We start from the raw sequence: 20713 nt of genomic DNA on the forward strand, positions 1-20713 counted from the left end.
TGAAAACAAATGGAAGAAACAATTATGAGCTAATGTTGATTGTGAGTAGTACTTGGTACAAGTGCTTCAGGTCCATCCTGTTCTTCATCACAGGGTCAATTATGTATGGTTGGGAGCTTTGATCTGTCAATTAGCTTAGGCATGGCCTGCATTTGATATCAAATGTGTCATATGCTAATGGAATGGGCAAATGCAAATTGCCCAGATTCAGGTGGTGAAATCAGAAATAATCTATGCATGCTGAAATTGAACACTGCTTAACTACACCAGTTCTAACTAATTTTTAGAATACCCATGCAACAATTGATTGGCATTGAGATGGTGCCATCTTCTCAATTGGCCTCCTTCGCAATAAAAGCTCCAGAAGCCCTACACCCAGCACATACATATACATCGCTCTTCTCAGTCAACTTCCCTGTATGAATATAGTTGCACGTAACAAAATAGGACATCATCAATGTTTACAGTAGAAAGTAGATTGCAGATGAAGAACAAGAAGAAAAGGACAGACCATCTGATAAGTACTCAGGAGCAAAATAGCCCAAAGTTCAGGGAAGCTTCAGATTACCTTTGCTGCGATTTACACCTATAACTGCAAGGCCAAAATCCGAAAATCTGCACACCAACAAATGATACATGAACCGTTTTCTTTTTCTTTTTCTTCAAGTGGTATACAAGTTATGGTCAACAGTACTATTCTAACTGACTATAGTTAAAATATAGTCATACCATTACCATGGCATTGAGGTCTGAATCTAAAAGTATGTTAGGTAAATTTATATCCCTAATCCCCTGATAAATTCATGAATTAATCAGAGCTAAGACGCCTCAGATTTTATGCTTCATGAAGCTCTACCAGCTGATGAGTTTCAGATTAATTCATGCACATCATTTGCACCAGAAGAGAACATGCAAGAAAAAAATAGGCCTCGGATTAATTCATATATCACAATAGATAATGCTATGGTAAATAATAACAAACTTGTGTTGGTTCAACAAAACATGATGTTCGAATAAACTTGTTGAGGGGATTAGCATTTTCAGCGTACTTTTGCAGACCGAGTGCCCAAATAATGAATAGCATTAGTCAGGCAGCAGAGAACGAAAGATGGTCACATACTCACATACATATTTTTGGTATAATAGAGATTGAGAGACATGTGGAACTTACCCACTGAGAACATAACCTCCCCCGCCACCAAGCCAATCATGGCCAACAGAAGATAGTGATGCTTGTGTGAGATTGCCTCAACTAGTTCTTCAGGTTCCTTTGCCAAATACAAATTTGAACAAAGAAGTTGTCAAATTTACAGTGCAAAAGCAGATAACAGAAATTACTATTTTTTTTTTTTTTTTGAAAGTGGTATTGTATTAATTAATCAACAGGGTTTTGATTACAATCATTCCAAGCCGATCTCGACACGCAGGTCGGAACCGCACTTAGTAAAACACCACTACTCAACTCTCTACGACTCATTTGACATATAGAATGAGCCACCATATTGCAGTTCCTATCAACCTTCACTAGAGAGACTTGACGATCAGGAGGCTTTTTCAATCTAAATTCCTTTGCAACAATGCCTAGATCAGTCCTGTTAAGGTTTTCATTGCTAAAGGCTTCCAACACAGCAGAACAATCAGTTTCGATGATCAGGTTCTCCGAGGAATATTGTAGAGAAATCTCCAGTCCTTGTAGACAAGCAATTCCTTCTCCCATAGCTGCAGACCTACAGTGAGGAATGACACCCCATGCCGAGCAGATAACTGCACCATTAAGGTCTCGTAAGACCGCACCCCAGTGACCTTTCTTCTCGGTTTCTAGGAAGCTTGCATCAACATTACATTTCATCCACCCCTCCTGGGGTTTTTCCCAACTGGGTTTCTTCCTTTCACTATCTTTGGTGCTTAAATCCTTTTGAGTTTGGCATACAGGAGCTTTGCCTTTCCTGTCTACCATCGGTCTTCTAGCAGAAATACCCTGCATATTGTCTAAATAATTCTGTAAGAATCTTATAGAATTATCTACAGAAGCATCCCCCTTATCAAAAATGATGTTGTTACGATGGTGCCAAGACCTCCACCAAATAAACATCATTTTACTTCTCATATCTTGGTTTAGGCTGTCCAAAAGAACAAGCACCCAATCTTGCCCAGTTTCGCCAAGTTCTTCTTCAGGGGGTAGCTTCCACACAAGCTCCAAGCCCTGCCTTAGAGCCCTTGCCTTTGTGCACCGCATAGTTGCATGATAACTTGTTTCATCTTCAACTCCACATATGGAACACGTAGGGAGCACCCTTGGCAGCCTGCGACTCCTGTTAACCTGGACAGCAAGGCTGTTAGTAGCTAACTTCCATGTAAATATTTTTACCTTTGGGGGAACATTTGAATTCCATATGGTTTTCCAAAGGCCTCTGTCTCCATTTAAATTTGTACTGGAGCTTGGAGGGTTTGGATTTCTCAAATCCAATGCCAGGTTATAGGCACTACGCACTGAGAACACTCCATGTTTTTCAAGTGTCCAGGATACTAGATCCTCAGTGTCAAAACTTGGGAGACGGATTTTAAGGATCTCTTCAGCATCAAATGGGTGGAAGACAGATCTGACTATATCTTCCTTCCAGGTGTGGCTATTATGGTTTATGAGCTCTGCCACTCTTCGGATTCTTGAATTGTTTACATTATTTGTAACAGAAATTACTATTGAACTGGCAAAAAGGAACTTTTGATCAGAAACCACAAAATCTTTTGCCAGTTCCCTGCATGAAGGAACTTTTGATCAGATTACCTGCTACAGATATAATAGCCAGACAAGAAGCCACCATTAGGGTTCACAAGAATCAATATCATGTTTCAAGGGACTTGCCATGAAGCACTGCAGTTCAAGGAAAGTAGAGATCAGATGGAAATGGACCTTGGCATACTGTCAACATTAACAATACAACTTTGAACGGGCCAACTTGAATCTGTTTTGTTGGGCTTTTCACTAAGCAATTGCCTTTATTACTTCAAAAATAATATTCACATTCTTAAATCACTTTCTCTCCCATACTGATCCTCCTTGCCTTTCCTTCCTTTTCCACTAAGGTATGAAGCACTAGCTCAAGCACGGCTACAGCTTCTTCTCGAGCAGCTCTTGTTCCACCTGTAGCACCGCTTACGAGAGCAAGCAAGGGTGAATACTTGTGTAACAACAATTTCTTTCACACTAATAAAATCAGGAAATCTGGTGTGGGTATGTAGGTTGGAATCATCAAGTGTAGTTCTCCTTCTTCCTCTTTATTATGTTTGTCAATTACCTCTATGCTTCTAATAAGATTGTCTTTCCAGATACTGACATCACTGTACTCGCTTCCATTGACCTTGAAGTCTGAGAGAAGGGACAAGACCAATGTGGATTCGGAATTATCTGTTGCTACCCTGTTCCCAAGGACTAGCAAAACCGAAATAGCAAAATTCTTGGGTCATCTCAATGGGTTCAGAAACCACACGTTTCTCTGGATCATCATATTGTACTTCCAACTTCAGGATGATAGTCACAGGTTTTCACTTTTCAGTGAGTGAAAGATTTGTATCCGGGTCTACATTCAAAGCTGGTTTTGAGAGCATTCCGCCACTTTTTGGCGATTTGTTTCTGGGAATTCCTGGTTTGAGGATATGCCTGGGTTCAGATCTTCTACTCCGTTTTCTACGATTATTTTACCAACTATATGCTTAGTTCATGTCTGCCATTTCATTTATCATAGAGGCGTGCAGCGAAAACGTGTCGAAGAAAGATGTAAGGCTTTCTTTAAGTCAGAAAGAAACCAAGTATTTGCATATAGAAAGAATGAATCGCACGCCTAGCTCAATATCTAGGAAATGCTTAATAAAGTACCCCCGGAATTTACTGATTCTTGCTGTCCCTATATATCTGTAATGATAGTTGTGGCTCTGGGGAGCTAAAAGAACCTATCAACAATGATGCATCTAGTGGCAGTAATGATGCATCTAATTCTACTTCCCTAACCCAAATAACAGTTCTAGTTCCATTAATGAAGGTTCTAGTTCCACTAATGATGGAACAAATCCAAATGTGAAAACTAGGTGCACCTAAGCACGATGATAATGGTATGATCGACCATTTTATATGGGGTGGTGGTAGTTCAAACGGTGGAGATAGTTCCATCCCGGCCAAGCCTGAAACAAGTTAGCAAGATAACCCTTTCAAATCATCTACATCGTAATATATATATATACATATGCCAAAGTCATTTATGAGCTCTTAGTGCTTTTTATACCCGAGTTTGATGTTTTCTGAACTTCATGGTTCAATATTCATGTTATCACAGAGAAATCAATCTTTATACATCTTACAGTAATGATTGCCCTTTGTTTAGTTCTTGGTGTAAACTTGGTAGAAATGGGGAGGTAATTGATGACAATTGACAAATAACCAAATCTTACTATGGATTATATACATCTGAGGATTATGACTTGGCCAAAGCTGATAAAGAGAGTACTCATCACTACCCAGACATATTCAAATCAATTGGGTTTTGAAAAGAAAGTAACACACAAAAATAAGCTGCACAAAGACGAGAACTGATACATACTTAGCAGTTAGCACCAATGAAGTCCATGGTACGTATAAATAGCTGATCGTGAAATCCTAGCCCAGCAATAATTGGCTGACAGAAGTATGGCCCAAACCTAAATATCATGAAGTAACTTTGTTGGCCATCTTAGTTGAACAAACAGAAGGATTGGTAATAACAAATAAAACAGAAGGGCCAGTACAAGATAACAGCAATACTGTGTCTACAGAAACATCCTACAGATTTCAGATTGAACAAATAAAGGACACACAACAACAACAAGAATTTCACAACGGCATCAGCATGACAATGATAAAGCATTCAACTACTATCAGCGGAAAACATTTCATGCATGCAGCACCAGGCCGCCAGCGATCATTCATCAGTTTTCTTATGTTGTATCATATATGTTTTAGAGCTTTTGTCTCCTTTTGCTTGTGCACAAGATCAAATTACGACCTCCCGGGCGACAAAAGAAGGGTAAACATAAAATGCTTGTCTGAAGTAATGTCATAGAGAAGTAAAGTAGCCCCTATAAGTTTTTTACTTGGACAACTGAATTACCATAATCGGCAAAATGAGGGAAAGCATAAAACAAATCGCCCAGAGAAGTAACAGGCATTCTATAGCACTCTGGATGGCATTTCTCAATCAAGTAAACGAACCATGTCTGGTTTATACATGGACTCACAAGCACCATATACTGATTCTCAAGCAGTATCAGAAACCACAAAATCTTTTGCCACATCCTTGCATAAAGGAAGCACTTTAATCAGATTACCTGCTACAGATATAATAGCCAGACAAGAAAGCCAGCACTAGGATCCACACAATCAATATTTATCATGTTTCAAGAAACTCGACATGAAGCAATGTGGTTCCAAGAAAGTACATATCAGACGGAAATAGATGTTGGCACACTGCCTACATTAACAATGCAACTTTGTATGGCTCATAGCTAACCCTAAAACAAGACAACCCTTCCAAATCATCTATGTAGAATATATAGGCCAATATTAAGTGATTTCTTTGTTCTTAGTGCTTTTTATGCCCTAGTTTGGTTTTCCTGAAATACTTGGTTCAACATTCATGTTTTCTCAGGGAAGACACTCTCCATACATCTTACAGTTACAACTGACCGCTGTTCAGTTCTTGGTGTAACTTATTAGAAACAGGGAGCAAATGGATGAATCTTGACAAGAAATCAATCTTGACCCAGGATTAAATATATCTGAGGATTATGACTAACCCTAAGCTGAATACTGATAACTACGATACACATGCACATGGTAGATCGAAGTATGTGAACGAACCATTAGCACACAGACAAATTCAAATCAATTGGACTTTTGAGAAGTAACAAAGGAAAGAAGTCGCAGAAAGACGAGAACTAATACATACTTGGCACCAATACAAATCCATGGTACATATAAATGGCTGATCATTTTCTCCTAGCCCGGCAATAATTGGCTGGCAGAAGTATGGCCCAAACCTACATAAAACAGTTTGCAAGCAAAAGGAGACAAAGCTCTAAATACATATATAACATAACATATTGTGGGACCAATAGAGGGATGGTGCACAATATCAAATTACGACCTCACGGATGACAAAAGAAAGGTCATAAAATGCTTGTCTCAACTACTGGCATAGAGTATAAGTTTTTTAGGTGGACAACTGAATTACCATAATCGGCAAAAGGAAGGAAAGCATAAAACAAATCGCCCAGAGAAGTGAAATTAACCTTTTTCAGATTCTTTTTTAGATAACAGACATGAAATGCCCGACTTTAAATTAATGAAGCCACGAGGTTCACAAGCGCTATTACATGCTGCAGCATACAGCTTAGCCGAGATAAGATCAAAGAACGAGATAAGCTAGAAAGCATGGGGTCGGCCTCCCCGAAAAACAAACCGATCTAAGGACACTAAGGAGCTTGTAGGACAACTGAATTTCAACATATTCTTTAACTGTAGAATAGGAATTGATACTAAATATTTTTCCTACAGGAGGAAAACATGGTGATGCTTATTCGATTCATATTCCAAAAGAATATTTTAGGTCGTTGAGATCAGGGATCGCGTACCTATCATGGATTTAGTATCAATATAATACTGGCTGCAAGGTAACGAACTGAAGAATAAGTGAGGACACACACATAAAGAGCAAGAGTAGGAGAGAGGTTAGCCCAAGGTTAGGATCCAGAATAACCGAGTTTTGCCTGTGTACTGAGGGCTGAACAAAGAAACGCAGGGGGTGACACCTCCCTCTCTGACAATAGCAGTTCCTCCCAATAACAAACAATCAAGAAATAAAACTGCAGAAATAACAAATCAGAGAAATAGGGAAGAAAAGAATGTGTAATTCTCCCAGAAAGATTGGAGAAAAGTCAGTTGCAAACCTAACCGAACAACCAGAGAAGATCCCTGCAGTCGCCATGCCATAATGCCGAAGAAAAAGTAGGTACATATCCTGCCAGGCAACCAGGAAAGACGAGCAATGGCGAGGTCCTTCTAGCACGCGTCTGGAGCTCCTTGGATGGTGAGATCTCGGGGGGGAAATTGTAATCCATCAGAAACCGCAAAAAAACTCCAATCATAAAATATTGAAGAACAACCAAGACATCTAGAAAAAAAATAGCTCACCAAAATATCGATATTCGGCAGCAGCAGCCACTGGCGCCCACCAAACTACAAACTGCAAAATAATGAGTCAAGAGATCAAAAACCAGTATAAGAACAAAAACTGAACACTCAAACTCCCAAATGTACCGTACCTGCACCCAGAAGAACAGGTGACGCCAACCGAACAGAAGCATGCCAATAACCTGTAAAAAAACAATAATAACCTCATGCAAAACCAGAAACTACCATGCAGTCAAAAGAAAACCAAGAGAACCAAGCACTGAACCCCAAACAACAAAAGTGAAACAAAAAGAGCTAAGCTACATCTGGCCTCAGATTTTATTCTGCACAAGGCTCTACCAGCCGATGAGTTTCAGATGGATTCATGCACATATCCTTTGCACCAGAAAAGAACATCCAGGAAAAAAGAAGGCCTTAGAATAATTCATATATATCATTTGCGTCGAAGAGACCATGCAAAAATTTGATCCGCCTCAGATTGATTTCTTTTAATCATTTGAACCAAGTAAAGTCGAAAGAGAAACAAATTCCTGATGTGTCTGCCTTGTGGATTTTACACTTTCAGCAAAAGGAGCATCAGGTGGCAAAAAACAATAAAACCAAAAGGTAAATATGGTGCATCAGTGCATACTGCTGCAGTGGTCAATTTGCAACAGCTGAACCAGAATATATCATCATTGGCCAGAAATCCTAAACTAGCTCAATTTGAAGAAAACTAGTGCAGATTACTGTCTGACAGTGAATGGCTGAGAAAACTGCAAGGAGAACATACTGATGTTAGTAATGACATTTGTAACATGCAGTTATAAACAGTAAAAATGGCATGCCTTGATTCTTTGTAAAAATGTGTATACTAATCAAGTTAAGGGCTATATTTTTTATTTTTTTGGCAAGTTGAGTGTTTTTTATATACTAGCTTTAGTTATTTTATATTACTACTATAAGCTATGGAAGAGAGGGGAGGGAGCAATGTCACCGTTAGAGTTGAACTCTGTTGTTGCTCCACGGCCTCCAGACCCAATTCCGAACCACTTCTCGGTTAGTTTCTTCATAGTATAATCCTTAAGCTCGCAAAAGCTCTCCGCCCAGCCAACTGGTTCAACAGGATCAACTCCCAGCCCGGGGGCCCGGTCATGGGATTGCAAGTTAACGGGATCTGTCCAATCTGCCACGTATGCTGACACGCGTCGTTTGAACTTCGATTTGAATTCTGTCCAAGCTTGATATTTGTAGTGGTTTATGCGAACCAAAGTGGTCCACACTTTTTGGAAACCAGGCTTTAGTGTAAAATGGTGTACAGAATTTGCAAGCGAATCTGCCACCGCGTCAAGGCGGACCAATGATTTGTGACGCTCAGCTCTCGTCAGCCGGCAGGTGTAGCCTTGGCACACCCCTTCAAGCGGATGTGCTGTTTGGCCAGAGGGACCAAAATCGTAGCATGGGAGGAATATTTGGCCAACCTCCGGATCAACCGAAACAACTGATTCAAGTAACGATTTGGAAGGCTTCTCAACCTTATCCCAGTTTGGTGAAAAGATGAATTCATCCACGTCCATGAATGACATCCATTCGCAGGAGGGTTGATTCGAGGCTGCGCAATGAGAAAGCCCTGCTTCCTGCGTTTTCGTCCAGGGCCAGGCCACGGTGGAGATATCAATGCCAGCAGAGCTCAAACTCGAGACCTGGCCTGCTAGGTCATCCTCGCTTGCATTGTCGTATAGGAAGAACTTCTCAACACCGACTGCAGCATGGTACCTCACCCATTCAGGCAGAAACTTGGCGACATTTCGAACCATGGTGCAGGCACAGATCGATTTCCTTTCACGTGTCACAGGCAAGGCAGTGTTTTGTGGATTGTAGGTGGCAAGTGAGGGTAAAGGCTCCTGGCCGTTGAGGGCTACTGTGACATGGAGGTTGCTGGAACTTAAAGGAGCCGGTGGAGGGGGGCACCTGATCACCTGCTGGGCTGAAGTGGTGGCGGGGGAGGAGGCCACCGTGCCATCGGAGTCTCTGCTGTAGATGCACTTGATGTTGGAAGTGGCAGTGTTGATGACCCCTTTGTGGTGGTTCGTGCCCTTGGCGAAGAGGAGAAGATCGCCTCCGGGGAGAGGGGCGGAATCAAAGACGAGACTGTCGTTCCAATTGGGCAACTTGCGGAAATCGGCGGCAGGGGCAGGGGCAGGGGCGGGGGCAGTCGCAGGGGGAGCAGCCGAGGAGGAGTAAGAGGAAGATGAAAGCAGCAGGGGTGGTGGTTGGAGCGGCTGCTCTGAGCCGGGCAGGGGGCAGAGGTAGGCGTGGCGCCCGGGCCCGGCAGCCTCCCGAGCGCGCGCGCCGGGGAGGACGCCCCACCCTGGAAGACGCACATGGCGTTCCCCACGGCAGGGTCAGCGGACAGGACGAGAACCTCCCGGTCCGGGAGGAGGACGGCATCCTCCCGGAGTTGCGGCGGGGAGTGGTGGCGGTTGGGCAACAGGCGCCGCGCGAAGGACAGATCGGCCTCTGACGTCTGGCGCGGCATCGACATTAGGGTTTCCGGCGGCGGTGGCCCCGGCGACCGGAAGAGCTGGTCCTGATGCTGCGGCCAAGTACCGCCGCCGAGGCCGATGTGCGAGGAGTGGGCGCCGAAAAAGAGCAGCGCGCCCACCGAAGCTGCGCCGACGCAGGAGAGGAGGCGCTTGCGGTTGCGGCGGCGACGACTCGGCATGGCGGCGGGCGGCGGCTTTGCGAACGGCGGCGGGCGGCGGGCGGCGGCTCGAGGAAAGCTGGGCGTTTTCGCTCGCGCGCGGGGAGTTTTCGTGCGCTGTGTTGCTCGGGGAATCAGAGACAGAGTTTGGATCTGGTTCCCGGAATTCTGAGAATATATGGACCTGAATTGGAATTGGAATCGAAATCGGGTCGGTTGCTTTACTTTCACGCAACGAAACCCGTCCAAATTTGGGTCGGTTCAAATCAATTGGTAATCGAATCGGTCGCGTTACTTTGACGCAACCAAGCCCCCGGCTGGATCTCGATCTCGTATTCGTGGAGTGGAAGGATACGTCCAGATACGCACCAACTCGTATTCGTGGAAGGATACATCCCGATACTTGGCATAATTTCTAGATTCTTGCTGTGGATTAAAAATGCTCATCAAAATCCTTCCCTTTTTGTTATCGAAACAATCCAACACAGGTTTTGCGCGTCAATACTTGGCTTTCATGATATGAATTCCTTTTATAACTCATTAAATATCATGAAATCTTTAGCTTCAACTCCAATACAAAGATCTAAGGACTGATATGTTTTTTTTTTCAAGAAACAGCAAAGGGCTTTTGCATTTTATTTCATTATTATTAAAAAGATAGAGTTAGGTTGGATTACAAGTTTAAAAAGATAGAGTTAGATTTACAATACTCGTGATAGCTTTGGTTACCATGAATAAAGTATCGATCAGAAAACCCTAGCGCTCTCGCGCCGCTCCGGCGAGCAACCGAGAGCCTCCTGGCGGCGCTCCTCCCTTAGTCCCCTTCCCTTCCCCCTCCGCCTCGCTGCCGCCAGAGGGCATCGCCGGGCAAAGCCCACGCGGCGGGGGGCCCCTTCCCCCTCGCGCGGTGGCGGCGGCGCGGGCCTTCCGCGGCCAGCGAGGGCGTCGTACTAGGCGCTGGGCGCGGAGCTTCAGCGTCTGCGTGGAGACAGCTTTTCCCCGGGGTGCTCGTGGCGGCGGCTGCTTCCCGGAGCGACGCCGACGACGGCCGGCACGACCTCGGCCCTGGCGCGCTGGTGGTGGTCAAAGGTGATGCAGGTAGGGACCGGGGCGACGGGGTTTGTGGCCGGCGGTGGCGCAACACATGCCTGGCTCGGGTTGGAGGTCTCCAGGCGCAGTGCGGCTCCTCCGGGCCGCCTCGATTTCGGGCCGGGGCAGGGCCCCTTCGAGCCCACATCTGTCCCAGATCAGTTGGCACCAGCAGCCATGGGTGCTGAAAGTGACCGCTTTTGCAGGTGGAGTGTCGTGGAGTGTCCTCCCATCTGGCGGCGATGGTGCAGATGCGCGGTGGCCGCCCTACGCCTTGGTGAGCGTTCGGTGGCCTCGCAGCATTGTCCCGCGGTTTCCCCAGGTCGATAGGTGCTTGGGTGGGATACCGGGGCGGCGGCCCTGAACGGTGGGAGTCTTGTTGGTTGGCGGGCGTGCCAGGGACTCTGATGTTGGCCGGCTCCCTCGGCCGTGGTGCCGGCGAGTCGTGCGGTGTGACGGTGGTACAGCTGTTGTGAGGGCGACGATCGCTACCCCATGTGGTTTGTGAACTATATCTGCCAGGGGAAACCCTTGCCCTTCTGGGTCACGGCGGTGGCGTCTGCGGGCGTCGTTCCCTTCTTGGAGGCGTCGTGGTGGCGGTGCGGTTTCTCCACGTTCTCCGGATGAAAACCCAAGATCCTTGGATCGGGTGGCACCGGTCTGCCCTCCTCGGCAAAGCCTTGGTGTTTTGCACCCGCGGTGTTTCTCGAAGTGCTCTTTCTGGGTGTTCCTCGTCGGCGGTGAGCTCTGTTGGTCGATTCCTTGTGGCGGCCGGCCTCTGGTGGCGTTTGCGACGTTGGTGCTATCTTGTCGGTCAAGCTTTGGCAGCACCTAATCTCCATCACCACAGTGGCCACCGCCACCTGCCGTCCCCCTTGGTCCTTGCTCAAAACCACCGCCAGACGGCGTCCTCTGGAGGTCCGATGAATGAAAACAGCACAGAAGCTCGCGCAGCAACGTTGCGCGGTGGATGGCGGAGGCATGCCGTGTGGCGCCTTGCGAGTGTGCGCTCACGCTGGGGCGTGTTGTGTGGTGCCCACCGAGCGCTGTAGAACTGGTGCCGGCAGAAGTGGCACCGGAATAGCTGCTGCTTCCGCGACACCGCCAGCATAGCACACCCAGAGGCGCCACCACCCGACCGTGCCCATGAGGTCAGCTCGACTGGCCGGAGGAACATCATCCCGTCGCCACGAAACCATGATCATCATGGCCTCTATAGCTCACAGGCGTTGCAGCTCCCGGGCCTTCTCCTCCTTTCTCCAGCTCTCCCATGGGCAACAAGACATCAAAATGGAATGTAAGTTTTATGTGTAACGTGTCAAAATCTTGTAGGAATTGATTCAAGCAGTTACATGAGCATGGTTGTACATGTCAGGTGAGTGCCACGGACTATTATAGATCATCGTCTTTTTAGCCTTTTATAAGTTGACATAATGAAAGTGATCGGCTGATGCTACCGAAGGTCGCCATTTGTGTGGGAGAATTTGTTTCCTATGCCGTAACGACATAATGGAAGTGATGGGTATACTGGGGCTGGGGTTACTATATAGTAAATGGTAGGTTGGTGCGATCCAAAAATAGTGAAGATGTCCCAGCATGTTTCGTTCTTGTACCCACATTATTTGTCAAACATGCCTGAGCTGGGTCATCAAGAATATGCAAGAGAATGTGGATAATACGTTGGCTTACTCTAAAGCAATCTTACCACAATTCAGGAACTGACTGACATAAAAGTATATGACCCTAAGTGGTCTGATATAGCTAACTTGCAATGAGTGGCAACCTTGAAACATGAACCAAACAGTCTGAACTATCATAGAGGGCATATGATGTCATATACTGGCAGGAGGTATCATCAGGTCAAACGAAAGCGCATGAGCAATGATCGCATGACAATCAAATGAAATTCTTCCAATCAATATTTGCAAAGGTGTGCTGTAACAAAGTACATACACAGGCACATGTGCTTTCAGTGGCATGTTTCAAAGGTAGGAGCGAAAACAGAACAAACAATCATTTTCGTGCTGGAGGTTCTTTAGTTTGACACATGCATATTTTTGGTATATTAATATGGAGGAGTTTGAGATATGTGGAACTTACACAATGAGGCAATCACGGTCAACAGAAGACAGCAATGCTTGCGAGATCATCCCAAACAGTTCTTCAGGTTCCTTTACCAAACAAAAATTTGAACAAATCGTCAAATTTGCAGTACAAAACCAGTTAACGGAAATTACTAACCACAAAAGGTATTAGCTTTATGATATCACATATGGTGATGCACACAGTTCTCAAGTAAGTAAACGAACCATGTCTGGTTAATACATGGACTCACGAGCACCATGTAATGATCTGAAGCAGTGCCTGGAAACAACAGAATCCTTTGCCAGTTCCCTGCATAAAGGAAGCACTTTTGATCAGATTACCTGCTACATATATAATACTCCAAATGGATATTCGCTAAATAAGAAGCCAGCATTAGGGTTCACAAGAATCAATATTATCACGTTACAAGAGACATGGCATGAAGCACTACAGTCCCAGGAAAGTACAGATCAGATGGAAATGGATATTGGCATGTACTCCCTCCGCGTTAAAATAAGTGTCTCAACTTTTTCTAGATACGGATGTGTCTATAACTAAAATGTGTCTAGATACATCCGTATCTAGACAAAATGAGACACTTATTTTAGACCGGAGGTAGTATCTACATTAACAAGACAACATGTATGGCTCCTGGCCAGCCCTGAAACAATACAACCCTTCCAAATCATTTGCCTTATAATATATAGGCCAATATTAAGTCATTTACTTGTTCCTGGTGCATTGTATGCCCTAGTTTGGTGTTTTATGAACTTCAATGTTTAATATCCATGTTTTCCAGGGAAGGCACTCTACATACATCTTACAGTTATCATTGCCATCTTTTAGTTTGTGGAGTAATTTAATAGAAATAAGGAGCAAATGGATGGCAATTGACAAATAATCCATCTTAACCGCATTAAATACGTGTGAGGATTATGACTGAGCCAAAGCTGATAAAGAGAATACTTTTCAGTATCATACACATGCCCATTGGAAATCATGTATATGGAACTGGAAGTATCTGGATGCAACATAGCACAGACATATCCAAATCAAATGGAATATTGAGAAGACGGGACCTTATACATACTTGGCACCAATGCAGTCTATAAATGGCCGATCGTTTTATCCTAGCCCAGCAATAATTGGTTGACAGAAGTATGGCCCAAACCTACATATCATGAACTAACGATGTTAGCCATCTCCACAATTCAGCAAATAGAAGGGGTTGTAATAAGACAGAAGGTAATGTATAAAATAACACCAATGCCACAAACCACCTACAGATTTCAGCTAATCAAAAATATGATTTAACCCATAATACCTAAAAAGGACACATAACAACAAGGAGAGTTGCACAATGCATCAGCATAACTACAAAGGCATTGACCTATATATCTGTGGATAACATTTCAAACTAGACCAACACAATATCATCATTTTTCTTAAATCAAAATGTTCATAGCAATTCAGTTCAATAAGTCCAAATTTACTTCATATTCTCAGCAATTATCCATGTTTTCACATGAATCAGTACTCTTAACTCCATTCCCATTGCGTGCTGCTACAAATCAGGTTACCAGGGCTTGGAAATTCTCACCTTTTTCGGTCTGAACTCATCTATAAGAATACCCCCGCAACTACAACTCATCTTATATGATGTCTGCAACTAAAGTCAGTTCTGCCAGCAACTAATGTCAGTTCCGCCTGCAACTAATCTAGTTCCGTCTTCTTATATGAACACATCTATAGGACTACCCCTCAACTACAACACATCTTATATGATGTCTGCAACTAAAGTCAGTTCTGCCAGCAACTAATGACAGTTCCGCCTGCACCTAATGTAGTTCCGTCTTCTCAGTCTGAACACATCTGTAAGAATACCCCTCAACTACAACTCATCCTATAGGATGCCTGCAACTAATGTCAATTCCGCAAGCAACTAATCTAGTTCAGTGTTGTTGGGGTAAACTCATCCATAAATACCCCTCAAGTGCAACTCATCCTATTGGATGCCTCCAACTAAAGTCGGTTTTTCCTGCAACTAATGTCAGTTCTGACTACAACTAATCGAGTTTCGTGTTGTCGGGCTAAACTCATCTATAGGATACCCCTCAACTGCAAATCAGTCATCCTATAGGATGCCTGCAACTAATGTCAGTTCTACCCGCAATTAATCTAGTTGTGCGTTGTCGGGCTGAACTCATCCATATGGATAACCCTCAAACTACAACTCATCCTATATGGTGACCTGCAACAAATGTCAGTTCTTCCACTAATGTCAGTTCCACCTGTAACTAATGCATGAAAAGGAAACTTAAGAGGGAACAATAAAGAAACTAAATAAAAATGGGACAAGCAACTAATCCCTGGTTAAAGCAACTACATATTCACTGCAAAACAGCTACATACAGTGTGTGCACAAACTTTTAACATGCTAAAAAGCAACTAAATGCACACTGTAAAATAACATGTTGTGCGTCCAGCAACTTGGAACATGCTAAAAAAGCAACTAATTGTGCACTCTGAAACAACTACGTACATGTAGTGCGTCCCGCAACTCAGAACATGCTTAAAAGTAACTAAATGTGCACTGTGAAGCAACTAGGTGATCTGATAACCACAACTTAGTTAAAACCATAAACTCAAGGGCCTTCAAAGACTTGGATCACTCAAGAAAAAAAGCAGGGTGATCTTAAAACATGCACAAGTTTTCAGCAATAACACAAGACAAGGAAGTTGCAAAATTACCTCGACCCAACGATTAGGTTGGCCGCCGAGCCCAGGAGTGAGAGGCTGCCAGCCACCGAGCTCACCTAGGCCAGGAGCAGCCACATGTTGGTCTCCACTCTGGGGGAGATCGCGCTGCCAAGGCTGCTACCCGCGCACCGAGTAGCAGGACTGAAGCAAAATACAGAGCATTCTGTATGTCAGATAAGTGGTGCATATATTGACACGCATGAATTATGAATTATGACTTGGAAAAGAAATGTTCAACTGTTAATGTTCTTTCTAACGACTGGCCGGTCCGAAAGAAGTTCTGGACCTGACAGTGTTGCTACCAATCTATAATAGCTTCAGACTTGATAACACAGCCAATTCAAGCTAAATTATATCACCTAACAAGCTGAGCTACAGTGGGGTATGCTTTTTAAGCAATGGGGAGGGACAAGAACTAACCAGTAGGGATATGCGACGCCACGCTTGAGAGGAAAAGGATCCCCAACAAAAGGATGACTACCCGGTCAGCGTGTTGATGCGTGCATATGGCTCCATGAAGGCATGAACTCCCAGAATGCGCTGGGAGTGCCGGTCTTATTGAAGCCGTCGACGGTGATGAACACCCCGCAGCAGTGGGTATGAGACCTGAAATTTGTTTGGCAGCAACGCCACAGTAAGCAACAATAGGGTACAGATAAACACCACCAAACTACCATCTCTTGGATTGCAACTAACCATTTGTTAGACCGATATGTTAAGATTTCAATCAATTTTTAACTATTATGATATGCAACTGGTAATTGGAGTGTGGATTTTAGTGTCAGAAAGAGCACAGTGGAAAATTTAATCTGCTGTAGTACACATTCTAACTTTTTCTTCCTAATATGATGTAAACAAGAGTAAAATCTGCACATGTGTGGCTAATCTTAAATTCAATTCAACTGCAGACAGAAAGATATAGACCTGAAGCAGAGGCAATTGGTTAGTTTTCTTCTCGAGCATGATCGGACATTCTTGAAGTCGAGGACGACGAGCGCGAGGGCGGCGGTAATGGCGCTCCAGCACATGTTGACCATCAGCAGCAGGGCAACCGGCATGCCCAAGGTGATGGAGAACATCTTCCACTTCCATTCCTCCATGGCCACCTCCCTCCCTCTCCTCCACCAAGCTGTACTTTTTCTACTCCCTCCGGCCCGATTTAGATGACTCGGCGCAAAATGAAATGTGAATCCAATGCCAAGATCCACTTAGGTTGAGTTCATCCCCGATTTGATTGTCCAAAATAAGGGAAAAATGTTCAACCAAGTTCTTGACTGCTCCTTGTGCCAACACCTAAGCGAAAACAGAATCCCGAGTAGGTTAACATGACTATTTACTATATAGGCTAGCCCCGGAGCACTGGCTACCTCCTGGGACGGCGACGTCTCTCTCGTCGCCGAGGCCCTGTGGGGAGCAGGTATTTCTTGATCATTTCTTTGAGGCGCTCCAGCCCCAGAGCATGCAGATCTTCCTCCATGCCGGTCATATGCTTCTGGTACTCCTTGGCGAACTTCATGGCTAGATCCCAAGACAAAAACACAACGAGATCATGATTAATTAGCACGGTAAGTCTTCGAAGGAGAAGAGATTTGTTGCAAATAAAGTGATTAGCTAGGGAGAATACCTTGCTGCTAAGGCGCGACTTTTTCGAGAAGAGGGAAGTACCAGATAGACCTTTTTCCAGGTTTCTTGTTGCCTGCTGCTGTTTTGCTGGAAGCATTGGTTCTCTGAGTGTTAGCTGCTGGCTGTGGCTTGCTTGGAAGAGTTGGCCTGCCACAAAAAGGTAAGGACAGAAATAAGTTGATTTGTCAGTGAGATGAACAAAAACTGAGTCACCAATACACTGAGATCTCTGGGACCTTTGTTGGCATTTATCACTACTTGAGGAAATCTTCGTTCCATCACAACAGATATTACTTGAGCCATTGAGTTGTTGTTCAGTCATCTGCCCCGATAATTCCATTGATTCATGAACCAGGTCCTGCATGTTGATTAAGAATACATACATTGCATCAGATAGCAATTCTTGATGCTATAAGACAAAGGAAACTAAGATGAAATCCATTTCGGCATAGCAAATAAACTGGAAATCCAACTTGAGCTACACAAGTTACATACATTTATATTTTGTCTCTATAAGCATCTAAAAACACATGTGGCTCTCTGTCCGGGATTAACGTGACGGCCCAGACGCCCAGTCCTAAAGTTATTCATGGATTACAGAAACAGTTAACTGCAGAAGAGGCTCTTAGCAGGTTAATTAGCAGGATTACAAGAACAGTTAACTGCAGAAGGGGCTCTTGGCAGGTTAATTAACAGGATTACCAGGGAGCCTTGCTGTCGGCAGCGGTGTCGTGCTCGTGGTAGCCGTTCCACAGCAGCCAAGATTGCAAGTTTCCCCATTCGCCTGCAAATCCGACCTCAACACATTCAGGACCAGTATATCTATGAGACGTACAAGTAACACGAGAAATCAATCAATAGATGAATTACCTACGGTCCCATTAGATGGACAATCATAACCTTTTGAGCAGCTTCACAAGGTCCACACCAAAGCAGCTTAACCAGGATCGAAAGCAAAGTGCATCAAAATCAAGCGAGCGGAGCAGTAGGTGGGTGTTCCCGGGGATTCGAGACTACCAATCAATCAACCAATCGATCGGCGAGGCGCGGGACGCTTGCTTTCCGGATGAGGTTCACCGTGCCGTCGGTCACCGTCTCCGGCTTGGCGACGAAACCCTGCGAGGACCAGGAGGAAACAGATCAGCTGTCGGCGAGGCGACATCTGCGATAGGGACACCAGGAGAAGGGGGAGGATGAAATCGAGACATACGTGGTGGTGGTTCTTCCGTCGGGCCTTTCGCTCCTCGGCGAGGCGGCCGCGCGCGATCCCCCTGGACAACATGGCGAACAAGCTGATGCGGCGGCTCCTCCCGTTCAACTCTCCGGCTCTGAGTTTGGTTCGGGCGGGGGACTAGGGAGAGTCAGAGACGGCGGCGGGCGCGGACATTTACGCCAGGACAGAAGCAAGGCGGCGGCGATGTCTAGGACGGGAAAAATCCAACCTTTCCCGGTGGCGATTTCTTCGCAAGCAGCACCAGCGCTGGGAGCAAGGCGGCGGCAGCCCAGCGGGGGTAAGCAAGATGGCGGAGGTGGGTGGGGCGGCGGCTGAGCCTGAGCGGCGTGAGAGCGAGCCAGTGGAGCAAGAGGAACGACCGACGAAGAGAATGGGAGGACTTCTAGTTCTGTCGGAAATTTGTTGAGGTGGTTTTTGCAAAACGTGCGTCACATCAAATAAGACTAGTCACAATTCTTCCTGGGCATTTCTCGGGCCGGGCCGGGCTTCGGGCTGGCCCGAAAAAAGCCCGACGGGAAATCCTTGGCCCGAGCCCGGCCCGGCCCGACCAACTTTCAGCAAATTTTGGCCCGAGCCCGGCCCGCGGCCCGAAAAGCCCGATTTTTCCGGGCCGGCCCGACGGCCCGGCCCGATCTAATGGTAATTTCCTTTTTCGTGGCCCGAGCCCGGCCCGATATAATTACGGGCTGAAGAATGATGGCCCGAGCCCGGCCCGATAGAGAGAAAAAGCCCGGCCCGGCCCGGGATTTTCGGGCCGGGTCGGGTCGGGCCGTTCGGGCCGGGCTTCCCATGCCCAGGTATAGTCACAATAGAAAATATCATACACTAGTCACATGATACTAGTGTATGATACTACCCTCACAATGCATAGTATCATAAGATAGTATCATAGTATCATCATATTTAATATTTTGTAGAATCTCAATGTAAATTGATGTACATAATGTGTTTGCCACTAAGTTTTCTAGTTTTACGTGTTATGATACTGTATCATATTATGATACTGTACCACTCCCATCTCTCACCTCATTAATTGGTGCGCCACATCAGATTTTTGCCAATATGGTATGCATGATACTACTTATGATACTCCCATTGTGACTAGTCTAAATCGGGCCGGAGGGAGTACTTCCTTTCCGCACATCGGGCCCGAATTTCGTGATTCATCGCAAGCTACAGTAACGCGGCCGTGAAAAAATGGAATCAATTATCTCGCCTCAAAATCAGGCCATGTAAGCGAGGTGGAGGCTACAAACGGTCACATGATGATGCGCTTCATCTGGGGGGTGGAGGACTTGGCGAGTGATGTCTAGGCATGCTTCTATTCCTGTAGACAGTGTTGGGCATCCAAGAGCAGAGGTTTGTAGAACAGCAGCAAGTTTCCCTTAAGTGAATCACCCAAGGTTTATCGAACTCAGAGAGGTAGAGGTCAAAGATACCCCTCTCAAGCAACCCTGCAATTAAGATACAAGAAGTCTCTTGTGTCCCCAACACACCTAATACACTTGTCAGATGTATAGGTGCACTAGTTCGGCGAAGAGATAGTGAAATACAAGTAATATGGATTATTGTAAGTAGTAATTGCAATCTGAAATAAAGATGGTAGCAAGCAAACATGTAACAGAACTTGTTGGAAATGGTGTTTCAATGCTTAGAAATAAGGCCTAGGGATCATACTTTCACTAGTGGACACTCTCAACAATGATCGCATAACTGAATAAATAAATGCTAATCTCAAACACTCTCTTGTTGGATAACAAACACCATTCATTGTGTAGGGCTACAAGAGCACCCTCAAGCCGGAGTAAACAACCTCCACAATATCATAAAGGAATCACACACGATGCGCACACTGTCACCGTCACACCGTGGAGAGTAATTCTGGAGTTCATATGAAAGTAACTTCTAGAGTGCATAATAGACAAGAGTAACATCTATATATTAAACTAGATTACAAAGCTCATGATCACATAAAGATCACATGGGAGAGAGAGATAAACCACATAGCTACCGGTAGAGC

At 45.0% G+C, this 20713-nt stretch overlaps 1 protein-coding gene, 1 long non-coding RNA gene and 1 pseudogene across 4 annotated transcripts; all 3 read right to left on the reverse strand.

Moving 5' to 3' along the window:
- Positions 1-276: 276 nt before the first annotated feature.
- LOC124703141 lies at positions 277-8176 on the reverse strand. Its single transcript, XR_007002962.1, has 6 exons — positions 7351-8176; positions 5976-7271; positions 4593-4689; positions 2786-2872; positions 1172-1268; positions 277-615 (listed from the first exon to the last, which is right to left on the reverse strand). It is a non-coding gene; the product is annotated as an uncharacterized LOC124703141 (long non-coding RNA).
- A 2-nt stretch (positions 8177-8178) lies between these two features.
- On the reverse strand, positions 8179-9923 carry LOC124696188 (annotated as a pseudogene).
- A 6994-nt stretch (positions 9924-16917) lies between these two features.
- On the reverse strand, positions 16918-18967 carry LOC124699120. Of its 3 annotated transcripts, XM_047231476.1 has the most exons (8): positions 18670-18967; positions 18477-18575; positions 18330-18395; positions 18162-18243; positions 17696-17817; positions 17502-17606; positions 17204-17354; positions 16918-17129 (listed from the first exon to the last, which is right to left on the reverse strand). In XM_047231476.1, the coding sequence occupies exons 4-8, from the start codon at positions 18237-18239 to the stop codon at positions 16977-16979; spliced, it is 609 nt and encodes a 202-aa protein (XP_047087432.1). In that variant the 5' UTR covers positions 18240-18243; positions 18330-18395; positions 18477-18575; positions 18670-18967; the 3' UTR covers positions 16918-16976. The 3 variants fall into 3 exon arrangements, 2 of the variants coding, with proteins under 2 accessions (XP_047087432.1, XP_047087433.1); XR_007001280.1 differs by having other exon boundaries at positions 17461-17606; positions 18330-18575; XM_047231477.1 differs by lacking the exons at positions 18162-18243; positions 18330-18395; positions 18477-18575; positions 18670-18967 and adding an exon at positions 17955-18024.
- Positions 18968-20713: the final 1746 nt, after the last annotated feature.

Source organism: Lolium rigidum, chromosome 3 (assembly GCF_022539505.1).
Source record: "Lolium rigidum isolate FL_2022 chromosome 3, APGP_CSIRO_Lrig_0.1, whole genome shotgun sequence".
NCBI lineage: Eukaryota > Viridiplantae > Streptophyta > Magnoliopsida > Poales > Poaceae > Lolium > Lolium rigidum.